Source organism: Gossypium raimondii, chromosome 9 (assembly GCF_025698545.1).
Source record: "Gossypium raimondii isolate GPD5lz chromosome 9, ASM2569854v1, whole genome shotgun sequence".
Lineage (NCBI taxonomy): Eukaryota > Viridiplantae > Streptophyta > Magnoliopsida > Malvales > Malvaceae > Gossypium > Gossypium raimondii.
In genome coordinates this window covers 14,347,892-14,374,008 of record NC_068573.1, presented here as the reverse complement: position 1 = coordinate 14,374,008, position 26,117 = coordinate 14,347,892, and the positions used below count along the sequence as shown (strand labels likewise).

Below are 26,117 nucleotides of genomic sequence, written 5' to 3'. Positions count from 1 at the left end.
ATGTAAATATATAATTTGATTAATTACAAATGTAAAAAAAAGAGATAAAAGTAATAACCATGTATACTTAAAAAGTATAAATTTATTGCATTAAATTAATTTTAATGGGACCAAATCGAATTTTATCAATTTTGAGTAAATAACTCCATAGTTAAAAAAAAAAGGTTTTAAAAAGTCGAGGTGGGAACCCTAACTGCCCCTACCTACGCCCGTACCCCCCCCCCCCCCCGGCGCCCCGCACCACCTTAGAAGCACCCATTTAAACTATCACACGGATACAGACACGATCTGCAAATCAATTCTGTGACCTTAGGGTATGGTGTATATCCTTAATTAATAGGCCAAATGCTGGGTTAAAAAAAGTTGTTAATTTTTTGTGTATTCTATAAAAGATTAAATTAGTAAATAACAATTCAAGTCATCTATCTACTTCAATGGAGCTCCAACCAGAAGGCTTCTGCACATTGTTCCCGTCCATCAACTCTCTCATTTTCGTAGCAGCATCCCATCTATCTGAGATTGCATAAGTGTTTGACAAGAGAACATAATTTCCACTGTTAGAAGGATCCCGTTCAATAAGGTTGTTTGTGGCAATCTCAGCTAAGACTACATTTCCATGAAGCTTACATGCACTCAACAATATCCTCCACAGTACCACATCTGGATGTACAGGCATTTTCTTAATGAACTCGTAGGCCCTTTCTAGATACCCAGAACGACTTAAAAGATCCACAATACAGCCATAATGCTTCATTTCAGGGGTTAGTCCATGAACTTTTTCCATACTTTCAAAAAATTCCAACCCTTTATCTACCCATCCAGCATGAGTGCATGCAAGCAAAATCCCAACAAAGCACCCGTGAGTTGGGCCAACACCATCTTTCAACATCTGTGAGAAATATTCAAGTGCAGAATCAGCAAAACCATTAACAGCAAGTCCTGAGATAACTGAAGTCCATGAAACAGAATCCTTCTCTTTCATATCGTGGAATACTTCCAAAGCCCTCTTAACCACACCACACTTGAAATACATATCAATCAAGGAGTTTCCAACATAAACATCGGCTCGTATACCATGCTTGCAGATATAGTCATGAACTGCCTGTCCAACATCAAGAACACCCAAGTTGGCACAAGTAGAAAGAACAGTAGCCACTGTAATCTCATCAGGTGTAACCTTAGCAGCCATCATATCTTGGAAAAGCTTCAATGCATCTTTAAATTGGTTAACTTGAGAGTAACCTGTAATCATGGAAGTCCAAGAAATCACATCCCTTTGCTTCATGTTGTCAAAAACCTTCCTTGCTTCAACAACTTGCCCTGCTTTTATGTACCCCTTGATCAATGCATTCCAAGACACTAAATTTCTCTCAGGCATTCTATCAAAAACTTCCCGTGCTAAATTAACTAAACCACGTTTTCCATACATATCTATCAAAGTGTTACCCAAATAAACATCAACATGAATGCAATTTTCCTCAATATATTTAACCATAGAATCTGCCAAACCCATGTTATCCGTATAACAACAAGCTAAAATAACTTTCACCATTGTCACAGCATCAGCTTTCACATTATCTTCTTGCATTGCGTTAAACAAACCCAACAATTCCTTGAACTTTTTGCATTGACTGTACCCACAAATCAAAGAATTCCAAGAAACTAAATCTCTTTTGCCCATTGTATCAAACACTTTCCTCGCAAAATCCAAATCACCACAGCTAGAGTACATATGAATCAACGCATTTGCAACGAATAAATAGGAATCAAACCCTAGTTTCACAGCGTGAACATGAAACTTTTGACCGGTTTTAATATCTAAAACTCGAGCACAGGCCTTGAAAACAAAAATAAAAGTCATATTATCACCAGAAAAACCGTGGAAACAGTACATTTTGTAATAGATTTTAATAGCTTCAATGGGTTGGGTACTCTGGGAAAAACCACGGATCATGAGATTAAAGTTTAACAAAGTGGGTAGTTTAATTTGATTGAAAACGAGATAGGCTTTGTGCAAATGAAAGGGAGCAAGACAGTAAGCTCTGATAACGGAAGATATTGAAGAGGAATCATCGTGGCGGTGGGTCTTGATTAAATACGCGTGAAGCTCTTTAGCGACGGTGATAGACAGGGGATTCTTGGTTACTCGATCTGGTTTTAAACGGGATGAGAAGCTGGTGAAACGTCGCGAAATGGGCCTTGCAAGTTTCATGAACAGCGGAGGTTCAAGTAGCAGAATATTTGGAGTCAATTTCTTGTATTAGGCTCACGATGTATGAACTTGTTTCTTAAATCTTACCACTAGAGCTGTCCATGGGCCGGGCCGGGCCTGGAAAAAATTTCGGCCCGACTCTTAGGCCCAGACCCGGCCCAAAATATGGCCTGAAATTTTGCCCAAAACCCGGCCCGGGAAAAAAATAATAAACCTGAGCCCGGCCCGGCCCGGTTTTTAATAAACACAAAAAAATATTTTAAAAATAAAAAAATAAAAAAAATATTTTTAAAGTATTTTAAAATTAAAAAATAAAAATAAAAAATATATATTTATTATATTCGGGCCAGGCCAGGCCGGGTCCGGGCCAAAAAAGTTGAGCCCGAGCTCGGCCCATTTTTTAAACGGGCCTCGTTTTTTTGCCCAAGTCCATATTTCGGACGGGCCGTCGGGTCGGGCCGGGCCGCCCAGCCCATGGACAGGTCTACTTACCACCATTTTTAGGCTTAATGTATGATTTGGCACCCGAAGTATACTTGTTTTCCCATTTTAGTATTAAAATTTTTAGGCTTAATTCATTATTTTATAGATTAATTATTTTATTATTTAATAATATATTATTTTTAAAATAAATATTTTTTAGGGTAATTTTTAGCTTGGGATATTGGCGATGGTGGACAATAATGGTGGCAGGCCTAATACCGGCATTAGGAGAGTAACTAAGAAAGTGAAAAGGCGACCGGAGTCATCACAAGAAGCGGATGATCCAACAGTTGATGGAGATGGTCAGCAAATCCAAAATCAGGATACAACTAGAATCTCATATACGGCAACGCTAATGGGGGATGTCCATGAGGCAGTACAACATATTAGAATGGAAGAAGGTTTTGAACTGCAAGATGGGGATGTGGTTATGAAATGGTGGACGGAGTTCCATTGGTAACCTTTTCGAATCGTGTTCACAAATTTATTGAGCGTAAAATGTCAAGAACTGTGATCGTCAAGCTTTTAGGGTCCAAAATTGGGTTTTTAGCAAAAAGATTACGCTTCTGTGGAAACCCAAAGGCTCATTCCAACTCATGGATTTGGATAATGAGTTTTACTTGGTTCAGTTTGATGATACAGATGACTAAAAAAATGTGTTAACAGGAGGCCCTTGGGTTGTTTATGGTAATTATCTGACGGTTCGTCCATGGTCTCTGGATTTTTCATCCACGAATGCTGATATGAGTATTCAAGTTGTTTGGATTAGATTACCAGGTTTACTTGAAGGGTTCCACTCAAAGGTCTTGCTCAGAGCTATTGGGCAGATTATTGGACCAGTTATCAAACTCAATATTAATACGAATCTTGTAAGGAAGGGTCAGTTTACTAGATTAGCGGTCTGTGTTGATCTGCAGAAACTGTTAATTTCAAAAGTGAGAATCAATGATCAATTATAGGGGGTAGAGTATGAATCATTACGGAACGTCTGTTTTCAGTGTGGTTTATACAGCCATAGCTCTGAAGGTTGCATTGGCACGAAAGGACCGCAACCGGGCAAGGAAAATGAATCGTTAGGAATAGTTGGGGTTTCATCGGGTATCTAGAAGCGAGTGGAGGAAGAGGCCTTTGGCCCTTAGATGTTGGTTGAGAGGCATCGGGTATCTAGGCCCGGAGCAACGGTGAACCTAGAAACAGTGGCCGAAGAGCCAATCAAGGAGGATCTAGATTTTCAATTCTGGAAAAGGAAGATGGATTGAATCAAGACGTATTTAGTGGGCAGGTTGAAGATATGTAGGAGATCGAATGGCAAAAATGATGACTAAGGGAGCAAATGGGGTTAGGAAGATGGGGCCGAATAGGAAAGGTAAAGGAGTTCTTATTGGACATAGGCCTAAAGTTGGGCCAAAAATTTTGAAACCCATTAATTCTAATGGGGAAACATCAGGGCTTAACCAGAAAAAATTTGATGATGGCTCCTCTATGGCCCATGATAAGGTGGACAAGGTGATTGATGTGGGGGGTTTCAATCCCGTTCAGATTTCGAACCATCTAAATGCTAAAAATCACCAGGCCATTCAGGTTGATGGTATAGAACAATCTGTGGTATCGACAGGCAAAGAATTAATGGGTATGATGATAGGTAAGGAAAAACGATTGTTCTGTTTTGGAATTGGTTTCGTTGGAGAGGTTGCACCGAAGTAGAATTCCTCAATCTTTGTGGAAGGAAATTAATAGTGGAAGAAACCACCAGATAGTTCATTTGTTGATCTAGAAATAGAAATAGTAGACGTAGAGGTAGAGGTAGCCATGGAAGAAATTGTTGGTGGATTAGATAGAGATCCTGCTAGCATCAGTTTGCAAGTCGATACAACCATGGTAACTGAGCAGTTTGGAGGTATGGATTCAATTAGTGCCGAAACTAGCTGTTGATTCTATCTTGTTGAGGAATTTTATCACTTTTTATATTTATGGATACAAAACTTATTTTTTGGAACTGTCAAGGTGCCCAGCTTTCATAATTTCGTTTCTGAGTATATGAAAGAAGTACATCTAGATGTCATATGTCTTTTCGAAACCCGGACTAGTGGTGATTGAGCTGATAAAATTGTTTCACGAATTGGTATGAATAGATCATTTCGGATTGAAGCAAATGGTTTTGCAGGAGGTATTTGGATCTTATGGAATGAATCGATTGCGGTGGACATTGTATGTTTTACTCCCCAATTGGTGCATATGCGAATCATGAATGCACAAGGCTCTTTGTGTTTTTTATGTGCTGCAGTTTATGCTATCCCACAGTCGAGTACGAGGAAGGGCCTTTAGAAAGTTCTTAATGTCATGGCTGAATCAATTAAAGATCTGTGGTTGATTGCCGACGACTTTAATTCTATTTTGGATGGTTTAGATAGAATTGAGGGAGCGTCAATTTCTCAGGTTGGCTGTAAATGGTTTCAAGAATTCATTTTTAATAATGGCTTGCGTGATTTGGGTTATAGTGGTCCCAAATTTATGTGGAGCAAGGGTTTTTTATCGCAGAGGCTTGACAGAGCTATTTGTAATTCTGAATGGGACTCTTTTGCTCTTAATTGTTTGGTACACAACCTCTATCGTCTGGAATCTAACCATAAACCAGTCTTGGTATCTTTTAAACCCGAGCCTACTAAAGGTTATAGACCTTTTAGATGTCTTGATAGCTAGATGTTGCATGTTGATTTTAAAGGATTTGTCAAACAGCATTGGAGGAATGATGAGGGGATCATGACTAATGTGGAGAGATTCCAAATTGCAATTCAAGATTGGAATAAAAAATTCTATGGGAATTTATTTGTAAGGAAACAGAGCTTACTTACTGAATTGAATCGGGTGCAGAAAATTCTCAACTTAAGAACATCAGTCAGACTTCAGAAACGGTAATTGGATATTCGACAGAAGTTAAAGGAAGTTCTAAAGCATGAGGAGCTCCTCTTGTTCCAAAAGTCAAGAACGAAATGGCTCAATTATGGAGTTAGAAATACTAGTTATTTCCACAAGTGTAGTTTGGCAAGACAAAAGCGAAACAGGATAGATGGGCTCAAAATTGGAAATAATTGGGTCTTTGATGGGGAAGAGATGAAAAAGCATGAGATGGAGTTTTTCAAGGATCTATATTCCATAAATTATTCAGTTTGTGGGGTATTACCTTGTCATGGTGTGTTTCCTAAAATTACCTCGGTCGATAAAGATGGTTTGCTCCTCACTATTTCTAATGATGAGATACACAGGGAAGTTTTTGGTATGTCTCCTTTGAAAACCCCTAGTATAGATGGTTTCCATGCTAAAATCTACCAATCTAACTGGGATATTGTAGGCCAATCAAGTTGCTGTCTTGTGCGTCAAATTTTGGATGGTAAGCCGTTAGAGCCTACTTTGAATAGAACTTTGATAGTGTTGTTACCTAAAATTCAGGTTCCAGAAACCAATTTAGACCTATAAGCTTATGTAATGTGGTGTGTAAGATCTTGACTTTTGGTGTTGGTCAATAGGTTGAGCCCTTTGATGGTGAAAGTTACGTCACAAAATCAAGCTAGTTTTGTCCCAGGGAGAAGTATTGTGGATAATATTGTTGTAGCTCAGGAAGCTATACACTCTTTGAGAGGATTTAGAGGTAACAAGCTTGGAATGACCCTTAAGATAGATTTGGAGAAGGCTTATGATAAAATTAGATGGGATTTCTTAGAGGATACTTTCTATGAAGGCTTGCCTCCATTATTGATCACTGTAATCATGAATTGTGTGTCTTTTACGTCGTTTCAGATTATGTGGAATGGTTCAGCCACTAATGCATTTTCCAATGTGAGGAATAAGGCAAGGTGATCCTCTGTCACCTTATCTTTTTGTGTTATGTGTCGATAGATTGGGACATCTCATTGACAAAGCTGTAAAACGTGGAAGTTGGTCACCATTATATCTATCAATAAGGGGTCTTGTTTTATCTCACTTATTCTTTGCAGAAGATCTCCTTCTCTTTTGCGAAGCTAACAAGGTTCAAGTATCTTACGTAAAAGAAATTCTAAGTTTAATTTTCTATTTCTCTGGTCAAAAGGTAATGAAAAGAAATTCCAAGAATTCTTCTTGTTGGAAAAATGGGTTTGAAAAATGTAGTGGAAAATAAATTTAGGGAAAAACTAGAGTTTAAAATTTTTTCCAAAACAAGATCTTGGTTTTGATATCTAAAGTAATAAACACTTAATCAAAATTGTACCTTTTTAATTCGTCTAGGATGAGCGCTTCGACCGAGTAGTCTTTTTCGGTATCCTCAAGCTCACGTTTGTCGAGTGTGGGCTCGTTTCGAATTAGAAAAATTTTCACAAAAATTACCAATGGGGTAATTTTGTAATTTCTCTAAACTTTTGGATCAAGTTCTAAATTAAAAAAATATCTCTAAAAATTTTCTGGAATAATCTCTTCAGAGAATTTTCTCTCTACAACTTTCTCTTGAACTCAAGTGTGCTTAAATAATTATCGAAGGCTCTCTTTATATCGGGAGAGTTTAGAGACTTCAACTATGGTTAAACTTAATCACTTTAATATTAAGTTTAATCTAATATTTAGATAAATATTATATTAATTTAATATTAAATCTTATTAAAATAATAGAATGTAGATAAACATTAAATTAAATTAAATATTAAGATAATCACTTTAACATTAACGGTATGTTGCGAGTTGAGGATTTTGGTGTTTATCTTGGTATGCCTCTATTGCACAAAAGAGTCACAAGAAAATCATTTGATTTTATAGTGTGCAAGGTTCACAAGAAGTTGAATGGTTGGGAGGCCAGAAAGTTGTTGTTAGCAAGTAGAATAACCTTGGCAAAATTGGTTTTGCTTGCTATCCCCAACTATTTTATAAGCATAGTTCGCAACCCAATTTCTGTTGTAATAAAATTGAAAAGGTTGCTCATCATTTCATTTGGGGTTCGACTTTGGAGTCAAGGATACCAGCACTTGTCCCTTGGAGTGACTACTGCAGATCAATAGATTACGAAGGGCTAGGGATCCGAAGCTTGGTTGTCCAGAATAAGATTTTCTTGATGAAGTTGGGTTTCCAGATTTTATCCATCATTGACACCTTGTGGGTATAGTTAGTTAGGAGCAAATATAAATTCCATAGGGTGATGCTGATTACCATTACTAGAAGTAATTGCTCTTACATATGGAGATCTTTGGCGAAAGTGTGGCCGGATATGATAGAAAATGTGTATTGGCCATTAGGAAATGATTGCTTGATAAAATTTCAGAATGATGTGTGGGTCCATCAAGTTGGGAAACTAAGGGATTTCTTTCAAGGAGTTGGACATCCTGATGATACTCTGTGTGTATGTGATGTGGTGACGGCTAGTGGCGACTAGGGCTAGAATGGGTTACATATTTTTCTTCTTGCTAATGTTGTTGCCCTCATTGCCTTAATGGTACCTCCATCAGTTGATGTGGGTAACAACCTGGAAATGGATGAATAAAGATATGTTCTCTACTGCAGAGACCTACAGGAATTTATTCCAAATGGATGCTGGTGGATCTTCCAATTGTTGGCATTTGATTTGGAAAACAAAAACACCCCAAAGAGTCCAATCATTTCTTTGGATATTCTGGCAAGATAAGCTTTTGACGAATGGAGAATGTATGAGGAGACATATGACGAGTGAGAGTTACTATCCTAGATGTGGAAGTTGTTTGGCTCTTTGTGCTACCAATATTTGTTCGCAGAACGTTTTTCTCCTTAGCGCATAACAGTTGGCTATTATGGAATTTGAGGAATCCCATGAAGTGGGGGGAGGAGGATTTTGAATGGCACTCTTTCTTTTCCATTTTTTGTTGGTTGTTATAGAAGAATCACAAGGAGTTACTTATTGCAAAACTCACGGGTACCTCAGTCGTTCACCTCGGTATTGTCAAAGTGTTGGTCACCTCCAGAACCAGGATTGATTATGATGAACTTGGATGGAGCAACATCGTTTAATGATGATAATGCTTCAATTGGAGGAGTATTTAAAAATGCAGATGAAAATTGGTTATGCGGTTATTCATTGAAAGTGGGCAAGGAAACAATTTTTCGCATCGAAGCTCGAGCAATTTTTGAAGGTCTACATATAGCATGGGAGAAAGGTTACATATAGTTGGAGATCGAATGCAATAATGTACTACTTGTTGAGTCCTTACTTGCAGGAAGCGCTGCCAGTAGTAATCTGGCGAAGCTACGACTAATCAGTGGTTATCTTAATTAGGCTTGGAAGATAAGAATTTGACACATTCCTAGACCTCATAACATGTCTACTGATCGAACGGCGAAATGCATTTATTATAATGCATTGGGCCTGATGCTTTTCAAGGACCCTCTGATTTCTATTCAAGAGTTTTTACAATTTGATAGTATTTTACTAAACAGAGTTGTTTGATTTTTTTGTTTTCATTTAATGCTATTTGTTTCTACTAAAAAAAAATTAATAATATATGTCATAACTTTGCCTACATAAGAGTACGGGGGCCTAGTAAGCAAAGCTAGACACGGAGGGACTAAATTACGTAGAGTCGCCACTAACTAATTAGGGCTAGGTTGGTTAGCCACCTATCGTCTAAAAATCTAAAATTAATACTACGGAAAAATCCAAAAAATTTAGACTCAATCTCATCACCAAATTTCGGGTTCGGGAGTACAATTACGTGTGGGGAAGGTTATAGTACCTCCAGAATGCCTATCCGGGGATAGTCCTACAGGGTCTTAAGAGCTAGATTTTTTTTATTTAAGCATATTAATGTCTTAATCTAAGCTAAAATCTTATGGAAATCTTGAATAAAAACTCTAAAAGAAACGCCTCTGATTTACTTGTAGCTCGAGTAAGATGTGCTCACCAAACTTATCTAATTTGAAAATTAAATTAGAGATTTTTACTTTTAACGGGAACCCTAAAGAATACCTAAATAATTCTAGTAAAATACCTTTAATTCCTAAAATTAATTCTATTTTAGAATTCTAAAAAACTTAGAAATTACCAATGAATTAAGAGAAATATTAAAATACATCTACAACTTATTCGATCTTTTATTATTATTATTTAAAAAGATTTAATTAATAACATTGAACCTATCAAGATCTTACGAAAGTATCCTATATCGGGTTTATGATTTATCTTACTTTAAAATTCTTGATCTAAGATTTAAATTCCTCAAAATTCTAAAATTCTAAATCTTAAATAATATTTATTAGCTTTCTTAAAAAGTTTCTAAAATAAAATACTTAGAAAGACCTACTCATGATTTACAATTCACCTACAAAAATCTTTAGTTTTAATCTTGAATAAAGTCCTAAAAATATTTACATATTAACTTAAGATTCTAATCCTATACGATATTTAAAACTAATTTAAAACCCTGAAAAATATCTTACATAATATTTATAATTTTTATAAAGTATATGGTAGGTAAGATATTAAGAACTAATCTAAATCCAACTGTAAAAACCTTATGGTTTCATTAAAACATAACGCCTACTTAACTAACTTCATGTCAACAATTATAGGATGGAAAAATGACCTAAAGTTCCATCTTTTAAAACGAATAGTAATAAAATAGGAAAATTAATTAAATTGGATAAAATTAATGAAAATTTAAAACTATTTCAAAATGGCAATAATAAAAGAAAAACTAAATAAATGAAATAAATAAGACCTTAACATGATGATGATAATAATAAAAATAATACACCTTATTCATAATACAATAAAAGAATCAAAGTAGCATAAATAAATAATATTAAAATGTATGTAAGGGAAATGTGTAAAAATAATAATAAATAAATATAAATAGACATGAAAATAAATAAAACGAAATAAGAATAAATAAAATTATACTAGTGTGAATAAATATAAAACATTAAAATAAAGTGCATAATTAACATGAAATATACAATGCATAAATGCAACTAAAATGGAAGATATAATTGTAAATTATTTATTAAGGATGGAAACAAAATGACATAGCTTGATTTTAGGACTAAAAGATAAAAAATGTGGAAGACAGAGAATTGATGTAACAATTAATTTACTTTTAATTTTTAAATTTTGGATTAAATTGAATGTTTAAATAAATCAAAGGGTTACAAGTGTAAATAGGTCAGAGAGTAAGAGCATTGCTGCAAAACACGAAGAATTTATTGTAAATTTAAAAAGTAAGGGGGTGAGAATAAATTACCCATTTTTGGCACCTATAAATGAAAAAAAAAACTATTCATTCTTTCATTTTAGCCTCATTATTAAAAAAAAAAAACCTCTTCCTCTTTCTCTTCCAACTTCTATGTTGGCCATAGCTCTACCACCGGAGAGACCAACAGCTTCCCGGCCTCTGGTGGTGGAGCTGTCGCGTACGGTGGCTGAATTTTTTTTCTTTTTGCAAAATCAAAGTTTTCTTTAGAAAAAAAATCATTACTTTTTTTAAAAATCAAAACCTTATTTCAAAATAGTTAAAAAAAATCAAAACTTTATTTTAAAATTATAAACTTTCATTTAAAATGACTTAAAAAAATATTTTATTTTTCAAAATCTAAACTTTCTCCTTTTTTAAAAAAAACTATTTTTCTTAAAGGTTAAAGCTTTTATTTTGAAATAGCTAAAAAAAAATCAAAATTTTGTTTTAAAATTTTAAACTTTCTTTTAAAATGACTAAAAAATACATATTTTAGTTTTCAAAATCTAAACTTTCTCCTTTAAAAAAACACTATTTTTCTTAAAGATTAAACCTTTTACTTTGAAATAGTTAAAAAAATCAAAACTTTGTTTTAAAATTTTAAACCTTCCTTTAAAATAACTAAAAAAATATATTTTTATTTGTTAAAATCTAAACTTTCTCTTTTTTTTTAAAAGAAAAATCAACACTTTTCCCAAAATCAAGCTTTTTTTTTAAAAAAAGAAACATTTATTTTAGAAAGGGGAGGGAAAAACGGGATTTTTGGGGGCTCCTAAGGACAGAGGACCGACAGTCCGGTGACGTCCCCTCCATCGGAACCCAAAATTCGATCCCTAATGACATGTCTATGGCAAAAAAAAAAGATAGAAGAAAAGAAAAAAAAAAGAAATAGAATGCTTGTAGTTGTTGTGTTTTTTTTTTTTACCTTTTTTTAAGAACAAAAATAATGAAAAGTCTCATCCTTTTTTTTAATTTCATTTTATGTTTATATATTATTTTTTTAATCTTGTTTATTTGTAAAAAAAATGATAAAAATGATATTTAATAGTAGTAGTAGTAGTAGTGATGATAATAAAAATAATTTGGGTTTTTAACAAGCCCAAAAAGGAAAGAAGAAAGAAAAGAAAAATAAAGGTCTCAAATAGAACAAAATCGGGTGGGATTCGAACGACCCAAGAGAGAACAAAAATTTAAATGGACCCCCAATCGGGCTCGGAAAAAAAGGGTGTCTATAGCTGCCCCTTTTTGTTCGTGGCTTGAGTAGCAAGGAACGTACAAAGATGTAGACACCTAACTGCTATCAAATCCCACTCAACATCGCAGTACAAGGAATAACAAGTTTTTACAATTACCAAAACCGAAACAGATCAAAACATATTACGTTACCCAAAGCTAGAAAAGTAGTTACCAAACTATCAAAACATGAAGAGTGAAACAAGCTAGGCCTCACAACCAAATCTTTGAAATGAGAATGCAGAAGAAATGTAAATAAACCTGACACCTGTGCCTTCATATACAGTGCAATGAAAAGTAATTGGACCTCCACACCTGGGCCTCTAAATACAATGAAAAGTAAATGGACCTCCACATTTGGGCCTCTAAATGCAATGAAAAGTGAATGGACCTCCACACCTGGGTCTTTATATGCAATGAAAAGTAAAAGGACCTCCACACCTGGGCCTCTAAATGCAATGAAAAGTAAATGAACCTCCACATCTGGGCCTCTAAATGCAATGGAAAGTGAATGGACCTCCACACCTGGGTCTCTATATGCACTGAAAAGTGAATGGACCTCCACACCTGGACCTCTAAATGTAATGAAAAGTAAATGGACCTCCACACCTGGGCCTCTAAATGCAATGAATGTTTTCCTTTCTTCCTTTCTTGATTTTTTCATAAAAAGGTAATCATTTTGAGAATCATGTTTTTAGGTTGAAAAAGATCAAATCCTTATTCACACACAACAGATCATGAAAATCAAATTTTATGGGATGTCACCTTAACAAATTTTAAAATGGATTTATGACTCGTAAATTAAATTCTCAAATGATAATTCACTTAACAAACTTGGTACTACGGATTTAATAAATCCATCATTGAAACATAAATTTCTTGCATCGAGAATCAACTTGTTAATTTTCATGAAGCTGAATTTCCTTTTCTTGACTTTAAATTGTTCCAACTGTGAACCCTGTACCATACTCTTTTGCAAAATTGCATCTTAAAATAGATATTCTTCAATATAGTTCCTTTCTTTTGCTCTCTCTTTATTTTTTGGTTTTTTTCTTTTTTCTTGATTTAAGCAAATTTTTTTTCTATAGACTCTTACATTCTCCAAGTAGATTAATTCCCTAATTTAAATCGGCCATAAGGAATTAAAGATGGACTTGTTCCAAGGTTATAGTGTCTGCTCGAGTTTGGGTGCCAAAGAAAGGGCTAAAATAGTCTCAAATAGATGAATTTAGGGCTCATACCGAAGGATCAATTTCTTTTGGAAATCTTCATTATCCTCTAAGGCATCTCATATCTTTTTTTATTTTTTTCCCTTTTTTAGAAATCTCTCTAGATTGGTCATTTATGAGTTTTCACCCTAGAGTTCATCTCCATCTTTTATGTTCTTGAAGACGTTCATAATTTCCCAATGATTAACTTCTTGATTTGAACAAACATATTCGATCAAAATGGTCTTTTAAGGGCTGTAACGTGGTCTGAGGGTTAAGGGCCAATCAGAGAAAGGTTTTTTAGGTTAAAATATATATTATGTGAAAGAGTATAAAAACCATGAGGAGTTATTTGGAATTTTTGATTGCTCCTTCTATCTCTCAATCACTTTTCTTCGCTTTTACTTCTTCCTATTCCCTTTCTTTTTTGTTTATTATTTGCTTTCCCTATTTCTTTTTTTCTTTTTTTTTTCGGAATGAGATCAAGAATTTATAATTTTACTTTCATTTTTCATGAAATTTTTTGTCAATCAATGATGTTCGATGGATGACTTTAATTAGGGTTTAGAAAGAAGATACATCAGGCTCAAAATGGGGTAGCAAGGGATATAGTTTTCTCTAAGTGACGGGGAGAACAAAAGAATGCCATTTATCATTTCAAAATATGGTTAATCTCATCACAAGGTCATTTTGGGAATGCGTCATTTTTTCAATTTGAATTGCGCATAATCTCATGTTTGTCTCAAAATGTTGTAAAATCATCGATCCATACCCAAAACCTCACAAAATGTCGTCCAACGTGGAGGGTGATCCTTCGGGAAGGGTCAATTTTGAACAAACAATATGGCCCAAAGTGGTTAACAAAGGATGAAATTTTCTTCAAGTGAATGATATTTCAAAAATGTCATTCGTCACTTTGAACATGGCCAACTTATTAAGTAATTAATCTTAAGGAGAATGCAAGATTCCAAGATAAAACATAACCTCAAACATGACAAACAAAGAAAAGCAAAATAGAAAAAACCAATGTTACTCAATGCGAATAACTCTTTAAGAGCAATCAAGCTTAGTTTTTAAGCAAAGTATATTTTTACTACATCAGAATTTACAAGGTTCGACATCTTGTCTCCATCCATTTCAGTAAGAATCAATGGTCCACCAGAGAAAGCTTTCTTCACTACATACGGTCCATCCCATGTTGGCGTCCATTTTCCCCGATGATCATGAACATATGACAGAATATTCTTTAGTACCAGATCCCCTTCTCTAAACTACCTTGGTCGCACCTTCTTGTTATAGGTTTTCATCATTCTTTGCTGATACAACTGGCCATGACATAAATCTGCTAATCTCTTTTCCTCAATTAAATTCAATTGCTCATATCTCTCTTGCACCTTCTTCAGTCACACCTCCCTTAACACTCGTAGGGATGGGATTTGCACCTCAATAGGTAAAACGACCTCCATGCCATACACTAATGAAAATGGAGTAGCTCCAATTGAAGTTCTGAATAATGTGCGGTATGCGTGGAGAGAAAAATAGAGTTTCTCATGCCAATCCCTATACATTTCTATTGTCCTGGAAATGATCTTCTTGATATTCTTGTTTGCGGCCTCGACCGCCCCATTCATTTTTGGACGATATGGCTCAGAACTGTGATGCTTGATCTTGAATTGTGCGCAAACCTCTTCTATAAAGGCATTGTTCAATTTCTAGGCATTGTTTGAGATGATTTTTTTCTGGTAAACCATACCGACAAATAACCTCTTTTTTGAGAAATTAGCATATCACTGATCGAGTTACATTGACATATGAAGCAGCTTCGACCCACTTGGTGAAACAATTAGTCAATACAAAGATGAAGCGATGCCCATTTGATGCTCGGTGAGATGGGGCCAATAACATCCATGTCCCACATTGTGAATGGCCAAGGAGGCGCCAAGACATAAAGATTAGTAGGAGGACTGTTAATACTGTCTGCATAAATCTGGCATATATGACATTTTCGAGTATAATTTAAACAATCTTGTTCCAACGTCAACCAAAAATATCCAACCCTCATGATTTTCCTTTCCATCATATGTCCATTATTATGTGCTCCACATACTCCATCATAGATTTCCTTCATTATCTGATTCACCTCTTATGTGTCGACACATCTTAACAGGGTTTGGTCAAGTCTTCTTTTGTATAAAAACTCATTGTCCAAGAAGAAACCCATAGCCAGTGATAGAGGGCTACGCGCGGACCAAGATCGAGTTGCCAAGTCAAGAGGAAACTCCTACGAGGCTCTAGACGAGCAGATCTGAAAACAAAAATAAAGAATCAAATTAAAACAAATCAGATCTGTAATGAAATTCCCAAATTCAATTAAATGAGCAGCAAGGAACAAAGAACGAATGAATAGATGTCTTCGAAGTTCAAGAAGATGAAATCGAACTCCAATAGTGAAATCCCACAAGCCGAATCGGCCCAAGAACACCAAAACAGTGAATAAATTAAAACAATCAGATTTTTAATGGAAGATTAGGAATTTAGGGCGGCAAAAAGAAAAGAAAGAAATTGATGAAATTGAACGATTCAAGAAGTGAATTTAAAATGCGATTCGGTCCAATTGAACACCCAAGATGAATTGCCCAAATTTCAGTAACCAAAAGAACTCCAAACAGATTATGACCCAATCGGCCAAACCCTAAAATTTGGGGATTTGAGAACGACTTCTTGCTGCCAATGAATGATGATTTAATTTGATTCTTTGAGTTGATTATGGCTGGAAAAACACAAGAAGAACAGCAAACAAATGAGATAAAGAATCGACACAAGAGAAATTAAATAAAGAAAACGAAACAGCAAGAAATAAAAGATAAGTCCTAAAGATCCTTAAAATCCCGAAAGACTTCACAAATCTCTTCAAAAGGCTCTAATCTCCCCTCCAATGAATACCAATGGCAAGAAGAAGGTTGAAGATGGCTCCCACAATCCAAAGATTGTTAAAACAGTTTCTAAAGAAAGCTCAAGATAGAATTCTTGGAGAAAAACCCCAAAGAAAATTCTGCACTCAAACAAATATGGAATTTGATAAAAAAAATGATAATGAGATGTGTTTTTACAAAGGGTGGCCGGCCAATGCTTATATAGGCCTCCAACAAATCCTAATCTAATTAGAAAACTTAAAATTTAAACCTAATTAAGAGAAATAATAGGAAATTTCTACCGGCCACTTAAATGGGTTTTTTTGGTGAAATTTAACATGTATCTTTCCTAGAGCCTAAAAATTAAATTAACAATTCAAATGTTTACAAATTGGGCCCTTTGACATTTTTGGCCTGATTTTCAACTAAATATGCATAGATTTCTTGATTGGGCTGGAATTTGCTTATTGGGCCTCGCCTTCAAGAACTTGGGCTCGTGATCCATCTCCTTCCGAAATTGGGTCGTTGACGCTCGTAACGGAGATCCAATGCATTTTGGCTGCAAGATTTGGTTTCTTGGACCAAGATTTCCCAGATTTGAAATCTTGATTTTCTTGATTCTTGAAATCTCTTCGAACAACAAAATTGGGCTAAGATTCAATTTCTTGATTTTCTTGAAAACACGAAAGTGAATATTGATTTTCTTGTTCTCTCGTGTATGCATCTAAGGCCTTGCTAACAAACTCTTGAATGGTCCCATTTAGTTTGGACCGCATTTGTTGGGCCTTTGATCTCGTTATTGGGCCTTGTGGCAATTTGAGCCCATCACTTTCTTGAACTTGGGTTGGGCCTTTGTGACTTGTATCAGCCAGCCTCCTAATTATTCATTTATCATTTCCTGAGGCACAATCCGAGGATTGCTGGTATTGCAAATATCGCTTAAAGTCAACATACCACGGTTTCCCATCTATTCCCAATTCTACTCCTGCGCAGTGGGCCAACGAGTCCTTGCCCCTTAGCTGTATAGGTTGCACTTCTGTTTCGGATCCTACTTTGAACATGGCAGCTAGAGTAGCTAATGGCTCTGCAAACTGGTTTTCTTCTCTTGGCAAATGAAAAAATTGAACATCATCAAAATTTTTGATCAATCCATGCACATATGTTTGATAGTGAATCAGTTGGAAATCCCTTGTTTCCCATTCTCCTCTTAATTGGTAAACAACTAATGCTGAGTCACCAAAACCTTTTAAAACCCTAATCTTTTTCTCAATGGCGATCTGGAGTGCCAAAATGCATGCCTTGTATTCAGCTGCATTGTTCGTAGAGGTGAACATCAGTTTAGCTATAGTGGGAAAGTACTGGCCACTTGAGGAGATTAGTACTGCCCCAATTCCATGCCCAATCATTTTGGATGCTCCATCGAAATACACCCTCCAAATTTCTTCTTCGTACTTCAAAATTGACATGATATCTTCGTCTGGGAAATCAAAACTCATGGGCTCATATTCTTCTTCCGAGCGATTCGCTAGAAATTCAACGACTGTGCTTCCTTTTATAGCCTTTTGGGACATGTAGACGATGTCATACTTAGAGAAAACCACTTGCCAACGAGCAACTCTCCCTGATAATGATGGCTTCTTAAAAATGTACTTCAAAGTGTCCGACTTTGAGATGAGGAAAATGGTGTGATGCAACATGTATTGCCTTAGTCGACGGGCGGTCCATGCTAAAGCACAACACATATTTTCTAGATGGGAATACTTGGCTTCATATTTCGTTAACTTCTTGCTTAGATAATAGATTGCATGCTCTTTCTTGTTTTAACCATCTCATTTCCCTAGAACACAACCTATGGAATTATCCAGCACTACCAAATACAAAATCAAAGGACTTCCTAGCACTAAGGGAATTAAAATTGGTGACTTAGCCAAATACTCTATTACTTTCTTGAACACTTTTTGACAATCTTCAGTCCATTCACCATCACTATCCTTACGTAAAATCTTGAAGATGAGATCACATTTATCCGTCAATTGTGAGATAAAACAAGACAGGTAATTTAACCGTCCCAAAAAAACCTCTTACCTCCTTTTGAGTTTTAGAGGGTGTCAAATCCTGAATTGCTCGAAACTTATCTGAATCTATTTTAATTCCCTGTTCACGCACTATGAAACCCAACAACTTCCCCGGCTTTACCTCGAAAGTATATTTTGCTGGATTCAATTTGAATTTGTATTTCCTCAATCTTTCAAATAGTTTGCGGAGGTTTTCCACATGACTTTCCTCCCTAGCGGACTTTGCTATCATATCGTTAACATAAACTTCAATCTCTTTATGCACCTTGTCATGAAATAGTGTCACCATTATTCGTTGATACGTGGCCCCAGCATTTTTTTAGACCTAACGACATGACCCTGTAACAAAAAGTTCCCCAGGTTGTGGTGAACATGGTCTTTTCCATGTCCCCCATTGCCATTTTGATTTGATTATACCTCAAGAATCCATCCATGAAAGAGAAAACACAATGTTTAACAGTGTTATCCACCAGTGTGTCTATATGAGGTAACAAAAAATTGTCCTTGGGGCTGGCTCGGTTCAAATCTTTATAATCAATGCACATTCTTACTTTCCCATCCTTTTTAATCATTGGTACAATAATCACCACCCACTCTAGGTATTTAGCTACTTCCTGAAATCCCACATCGAATTGTTTCTTGACCTCTTCTTTAATCTTCAACAGAATTTCAGGTTTCATCCTTCTCAACTTCTGGTATACGGTCTTGCAATCTAATTTCAAAGGTAGACTGTGTTTCACGATATTGGTGTCCAAACCTGACATATCTTGGTATGACCATGCAAACACATTCGAGAACTCAATGAGTAAATCCTTTAACAATTGAATTTACTTTGGCATGAGAGTGGTTCCAATCCTAATTTCCTTTCTTACTTCATCATCACCCAGATCGATCAAATCTGTTCCCTCCAAGTGGGGTTCTATAAGCTTCTTTTCTTGTTCAACTAGCCTAAAAAAATTATCTGGTGCAACTTTCTCCTTTTTCGTCCCATGATCGTTATAATGAACATAATTATGAGAATTTAATTTAAAGATGTCATTTGGATCATTTATCAATTCATGAGGTATATCCCTGAAATAATTATGAGTATGTATATTGGTATATGAATGAAAATGATTGAATGAATAAAAGTGACTAGGGACAGGATCCAAATCTGATTTCATTAAAGATAAAACAATTTTACATGGATTTTTGAAGAAAATTAAATTAACTGAACGATATTGAACTTTGATATAAAAACTCTTAAAAATGATTACATTTTAGAGGACTCAAGGATAATAGGTAACGGTATGAGTTGCCTATTGTCCAAGGTGGAAGGGTCATAACGAACCCAATATCTTAACATCGGCACCCCATCACCAATCATGTTTAGATCCACTGCATCTCCATTAATCATTAACTTAAACGTGGTCCTTTCCTGGGGCTTAAATCCCACTGAGTAAAAGGTGTTAGATAGTGGAAGACAAATCAAAAGAGGTTCCACCACCTTCTTTCCAGCCATGTGGGCCAACCTCTTTGCTCTCCACTCTTTACATATCCTCTCGACATCCTCTCTTGTGGGCTTATATCCCAACCGTCTTGTATTCTTCTAAGCGGGAGCAAAAATAGGTTTTGAGATGCCTTGTAGGTATTTTCCCAAACCCAAGTGGATTTTCCAACCCTTCGCTATTGTTTGGGAAAATAATATGTTCATTGTTCGTGGCACATGAGGCTTAGGGGCTTGCATTCCCTCTGCCACATAAGATGTAGTGGCCACCTCAAAGGTCAGGAAAGAACTCTTTATTGCACCATCATCCACTTCTATGAAAAGAGAATTTGGCAAGCTAGCTACCAACAGGTCTTCTTCACCTTGCACAATGCACAAATTCTGATGGACTACAAATTTTAATCTTTGGTGCAAGGATGATGGTACCACCCTAGCCGAATGAATCCAAGGGTGTCCCAATAACATATTGGAAGAAGGCGTTATATCCACCACCTAGAAGCGAATAAGGAAATTAATGGCTCATAACAACAAGGGAATCACTATTTCGCCAATCGCGCTTCTTTTGGTGCCATCAAAAGCTCCCACCACTAAAGGGCTCGATACCATGTATGAGGTGTCCACAGGAAGCTTAAACAAGGTTAACAAAGGTAGGATATTGATTGATAACCCATTGTTGATCAGGACCCTAGCCATAGAATAGGTTTTACACTTTACTAAAATGTGTAGTGCCTTGGTACTTCCTCTTCCATCCGGGGGTATTTCATCATCATTGAAAGATATGTAATTTAGGGCCAAAAATGCTCCCTGCTAAGTGACTGACATTATCCACTGACACGTTGTGAGCAACGTAAGCTTGTTTTAGAACTCGTATAAAAGCCTCCTTATGTGGCTCTAAGTTTAAAAGTAGTGACATCAGAGAAATTCTTGCTGGTGTTTCATTCAATTGCTCGACCACGCTATACTCACTATTTTTTGTTAGACGTAAAAATTTGTTAACTTTATCATTCTCGACTTATCCCTTTTGGTCCTCCCTCATTTTCTTATCGACTTCTTTATCGTCAATTTCTGGTTGATTTTCTCAAATCACGTCCTTACCACGAGGTTCTTTCCCACTATGTTTGACTTGTAACAACATCCACTTCGAGTTATGCCACTAAGTCCTGAGATGTTAGAGGCATCAGATCCAACCACCTCATAATCATATCTTCAAGGAATTTGTTGGTCATCTCCATACTTAAAAGGGTCGGGAACCTTGATGACCAACACATAATCTTGTACGGCCTTTGAGGTAGACTCTTTTTCAATAGGGGTTTTCTTTCCATATACGATAGTGACAGGTTTCACATCTAACATGTTTATCTTGTTGGTCTTAACACCCTCCCATATCTCTAGCTGGAAAGAATAAAAAAGACATTGTATATGTGCCCTAAAAGTTGGGCAAACTTAGGTTGAATGTCCTCGAGCTCCTTGTGGAATTTACAGATATGATCCATATCAATTCCCAATACATAACTGGGTGGCTCAGCATGAATTAGATTTGACTTCCTCAAGATGTCAAAGAATTGTTAAAGTGGGGTTGTGATTTCTTCCATTTTTCTCCTTTAAAGGCTCTTTTCTTCAGTTATAGCATTAACTGTTTGATTGTGGTTTGGTAATAGAATTGTGTTAACATCTGGTGTATTTTGTTGCTGGAAATTTATCTTTCCTGCCCTTATGAGATCTTGCACCTTATATTTTAGCACTAAGCAATTCTCAGTTGTATGACCTGGACTGCTAGAGCGATACTCACATCGAGCATTGGCATCATACCACTTTGGAAATGACGATTGCATTGGTTCCTTTTATGTAGGTACAAGGAGGTGCTTCTTCACAAAAATCAAAAATAGTTCCGTGTAAGAGATGGGAATTTGAGCAAACACAGTCCTCTCTCATGGTGGCCTTATTGGAGCTTAGGTCTGTGGGGACCGGGTTGGCATAGTTAACATGGGGGAATTTGTAATAGGTACTGGTGGACAATACATAAACGGTGAAATATTGGTAGCATTTACAGCCGGGTATTGGGGGCATAGAGGTATTGGGCTCGGGTATGGAAAGTAAGAGTATGGTATCCGTCTGGTGCAATTGTTTATCTTTCTGCTTCCTTTTTCTTCCCAGCGATAATTCTCTCCGCGCTCAAAGGATCATCTATTTTGTCTGACTTCAATGCAATCTATATCATTTCTCCAGATAATGTCATATCTGTGAAGGTCTTAGAGGTATTTCCTACCATCCTGTCGTAGTATATACCTTTTAGCATACCAACGAATAGAATAGTGGTCTCCTTTTTCGTGAGCAGGGGCTGTACTTGTGATGCCAAGTCCCTCTACCATTGTGCATATTCCTTAAAACTCTCATTTGACTTTTTTTCTATGTTCTGTAGAGTTAGGCTGTCTAGAACCATGTCTAAAATATGCTTTTATTGAGCAATAAATGCCTGTGCGAGCTCTCTCCAAGTTTGAATCTGGCTCCTGTCCAACTTTACATACCAGCGAGTCGGAGATCCGGTCAAACTATCTTGAAATATGTGCATTAGCAGTTTCTCATCTTTGGACTAAGTAGCCATTTTCCTACAGCACATGGTGATATGAGTAATGGGGCAACTGCTACCATTGAAATGTTCAAAGTCAGAAACTTTAAATTTTGGTGGGACGACCACATCGGGTACCAGACATAGGCCTTCTGCTTCTACAGGTCCAAAGGTGTCTAATCCTACGATGGCTTTCAAAAGTTCCTCAATTAGGCTGAATTTATGAGCTTCTTCATCCATAATTGACTTTTCCTTGTCCACTTCTCTTGGCTCCTCGTTTGCAAGCAACCCGTTTATTCTTGAGATTTGAATGGTCACACCTGGTGCTTGAAGCGGTAAATCTTCGCGATATACCTCTATATCACTGTGAAAAGGGATTGGATTGTCTAAAGTGCCGCTTCTTTCTCCTACCTTGGCCTTGCCTTTGACCATTGTAGTCATCATTTCCATCATCCTTTCATCTATTCCTCTAGTTTGTCCACGCGTGCTAATTCTTCTTGCATCATCTTTTTGGCTTCTGAGCGGGTGTTATACCCGTGAGCTATCCTTGGTCCTTTTCAAATGACATTTATTTCCAAAGTTAGAAAATTATTTGGATTTTTCATAAAAAAATTTCTTCTTTTATTAGTTTAAAATGATTTTTCTGAATAAACAAATGAACGAATGAGTGAACGAATGGATGAATGAATGAATAGATGAATGAATGGATGGATGAATGAATGAAATTGGGGCACATTGTCGTAAATATACTCGAATATAAACATTTTCTTTCATAGAAGGTTTAAAAACTGTTCCGCTTGCAATTTTTTTTCCAGTTTTCATTCATACTTAAAGAAAATCCTAATCGATCCTATTGCCATAGGGAAAATCTCTACTCTTCATTCTTCTTCTTCCTCCTCATGAGCTTGATGAACTTTTGGTAATGTGCTTGAGCCACATCCAGAAGTTTCACTGTAGGCTCGTTCTTAGTCGTAAAAGGGGTAGATCCTTTTTTGAGTTCTTCAATCTGTTCACATATGTCTTTGGCTTGTTGAGAAAAAACCTGACCCTCCCTATGCATTGTTGCAAACACCTCTTATCGACTTACTGCCATTTATTCAACTGTGACAAAGTGCTCCATAAGCTCTGTATATTCTTTCGTGATCTCTTTTTTTTTCTCTTCTTTTAGCTTTAATTCTTTAGTTAGACGAAAAATTTCCTCCTTCAGCACCTCAATTTCAGCAGTTTTCTCATTAGACACCCTTCTCTAAGTTCGCACTTGTTCTCGCGCTATCTGGAGTTCATTAGCCCGCAAACTTGGATCTGCCTCCAACCTCTGAATCTGAGCGAACAAGTTAGATCTTTCTCGTTGACATCATTCTAACTCTATTCTAAGTTCTTCCCTTCTTCCCTTTATGTCTAAATGGTGTTGTTGCGTTGTCTCATGATTTCTTCCCCTTTTTCCTTTACATATGCCTAATGGTGCTCTCGTTGTCGTCTGACCTCTTCACCTCTCCCCCTCAGACGCATCTTTAAATCACATATATTTTCTTTTAGCTCAGCTACTTCATTTGAGATCTTCCTCTTTCCCTTGAATTGGGCTGACACAAAGATTTTGCTTATTTTTAGGCACCACAGGATTTACATTTCCGAGGAAGAATGGTTGAAAAAGGTTCCTGATTGCAAAGCTCAAGGTTTGACCCCACTTGATTCGTATCTCTTTCAATTTCTTCCAAAATCCTAGGTCCTGAACCGAAGCTTCCACTCTGTTTAAACCAGTTGTAGCAGGTATGTATTGATCATACCCATATTGGCTCAGAACTATCAACGAGGAATAACTGATGGCTCACCATATGCCAATTAAGGGAACCTACAAATGACCACCACACCCGATGAGTACTGAGCTCCGAATCATCCATGGAACCCTCCATTCTATTTCTTGGCATGTCAATGCACTAAGGTTTTGAACCCACTCCTCAATCGATTGATTTGGAGGCCACTCACTTTGCAGAAATTCCTCTATAGGCATGGTCAGAGGGATAAAAACCTGACGAAAATGCTTATAGAGGCACCTAAAATGGCTTTTCATCCATACGAACAACTGTGTGCATCCTAAGAAACTCCTGTCTCCTTTCCTTCTAATGAAATTGAGTGAAATGATGGTTTCAGCTAAGACTTCTGGAGTAAGATTCACCACTTTTTCAATATGAAATAGAAAATTAGCTAACTCCACACTCACATATCCCAGAGCTTTTGGGAACACAATCAGCCCGTACGCGGCAAACGCGAACAGTGACAAATGTCTATCACCATTGGCTTTTCCCATAGCATCCCTAATATTAGACCAGGAAATGCAGGGACCATTTTTATTTTTTAATCTTGATTTCACTGTATCTACAGGTAATCCCATCAGATAGGCTAAGGGTCCCTGAAAATCGACGTTTCACTTTCAATATATCCTGAGCGGATCTCTAAAGTCATAGAGGAAAAGGGTAGAATATTCCTTGATAGTCGGTACCATATCCACTTCATTGAACATAAAACACCTATAAGTGGGATCCCAAAAATGTACCATAACCTTCAACAGGGCATCATCCGGTTTAATGAACAGAAACTGTGCTACATTGCCATACTTGTCTTGGAAGTGCGTTTTCTTAGCCTCGTCCCAGGATTTCCATATTTCTTTAAACACATCTTCGTGATTCCTCCCACAGTCCAAGCGAACTATCTGAGGCAGGCTTGAGTCAAAACTAGCTATTTGGCAATTGCCTTCTCTGCCCTAAGTATCCTCTGACATTCTCGTTATTATCCTTATATTCTCTACCCTATGCCGAACAACTGAATCTTCTCAAAGTGTGTTCATATCGAATATAGATGTGATACTATGCCCCAGGTATTTAAATATGTATGAATTATGCCATGGTGAGGCACAAACATAAGAAAAACAAAGTTAGTAAAAAATGATAAAGTCAAATAAAAATGTGAAATTAAATCATAAAGCATTTGAAAAAAACTCAAACATAACACATACGAATAAATGCTCATAAATTCGTATAGGGTATTATTTCGAGGGATAAGGTATGACTCTGATGTCTAGGTTTCACATTTAAAATGGTCATTACATGTTGGCTTACGATTAACTCTAATGCACTGTATCTACTTCAGTGGCTAAGTGTTCTAGGTGTGTGTGTGAGGTCTGGGGTTCAAGTTCCACTTTTGGCAAATTCTGTTGTTTTTAATCTTAGCCTTATTCCTGTTGGGTAGGCATTTGTAATATTGTCTGTTAATCCATATCATAATGAGCCTGCTGGTTCGAGTGGTAAGGAGTTAGTGTGTGGGAGGTCCTGTGTTCGAATCCCTACGTGAGCTTAGGTGATAATCTTTGCTTTTGGTTTATGATAAAGATTGGAAATGTAACACCCCTTACCCGTGTCAGATGCCGGGATAAGGTACGAGGCATTACTAGACTTAAACACAACCAATCATACAAAACCGAGTCATGAAATTTCATCCAAATTAAAACTTTTCATATTTCATCATAAAGTCCCTAATATGGGCTTGCGAGACCCAATACATACTTTGAAAGTGGTTCGGGACCAAACCGAGAACTTTTGAAAACTTTGAAAATTTTCTTGAAAAATAGGGGCACACGCCCTAAGCACATGGCCATGTGGCCAGCCGTGTGGATGAAAGTTAGGCTATTTACCAAGCCTTTTTCCATCCAAACATTTCCACACTTATACC

The 26,117-nt window shown here is 36.5% G+C and overlaps 2 protein-coding genes across 2 annotated transcripts; both read right to left on the bottom strand.

Moving 5' to 3' along the window:
• Nucleotides 1-353: 353 nt before the first annotated feature.
• LOC105798491 (pentatricopeptide repeat-containing protein At2g29760, chloroplastic) lies at nucleotides 354-2,246 on the bottom strand. The gene has a single exon (XM_012628584.2). It carries the CDS (start codon nucleotides 2,210-2,212, stop codon nucleotides 419-421), a length of 1,794 nt encoding a protein of 597 aa, XP_012484038.1. The 5' UTR covers nucleotides 2,213-2,246; the 3' UTR covers nucleotides 354-418.
• Nucleotides 2,247-17,151: 14,905 nt separating this feature from the next.
• LOC105797487 (uncharacterized) lies at nucleotides 17,152-18,631 on the bottom strand. Its single transcript, XM_012627449.1, has 2 exons — nucleotides 18,346-18,631; nucleotides 17,152-17,993 (listed from the first exon to the last, which is right to left on the bottom strand). The coding sequence occupies exons 1-2, from the start codon at nucleotides 18,629-18,631 to the stop codon at nucleotides 17,152-17,154; spliced, it is 1,128 nt and encodes a 375-aa protein (XP_012482903.1).
• Between the last annotated feature and the right edge of the window lie 7,486 nt (nucleotides 18,632-26,117).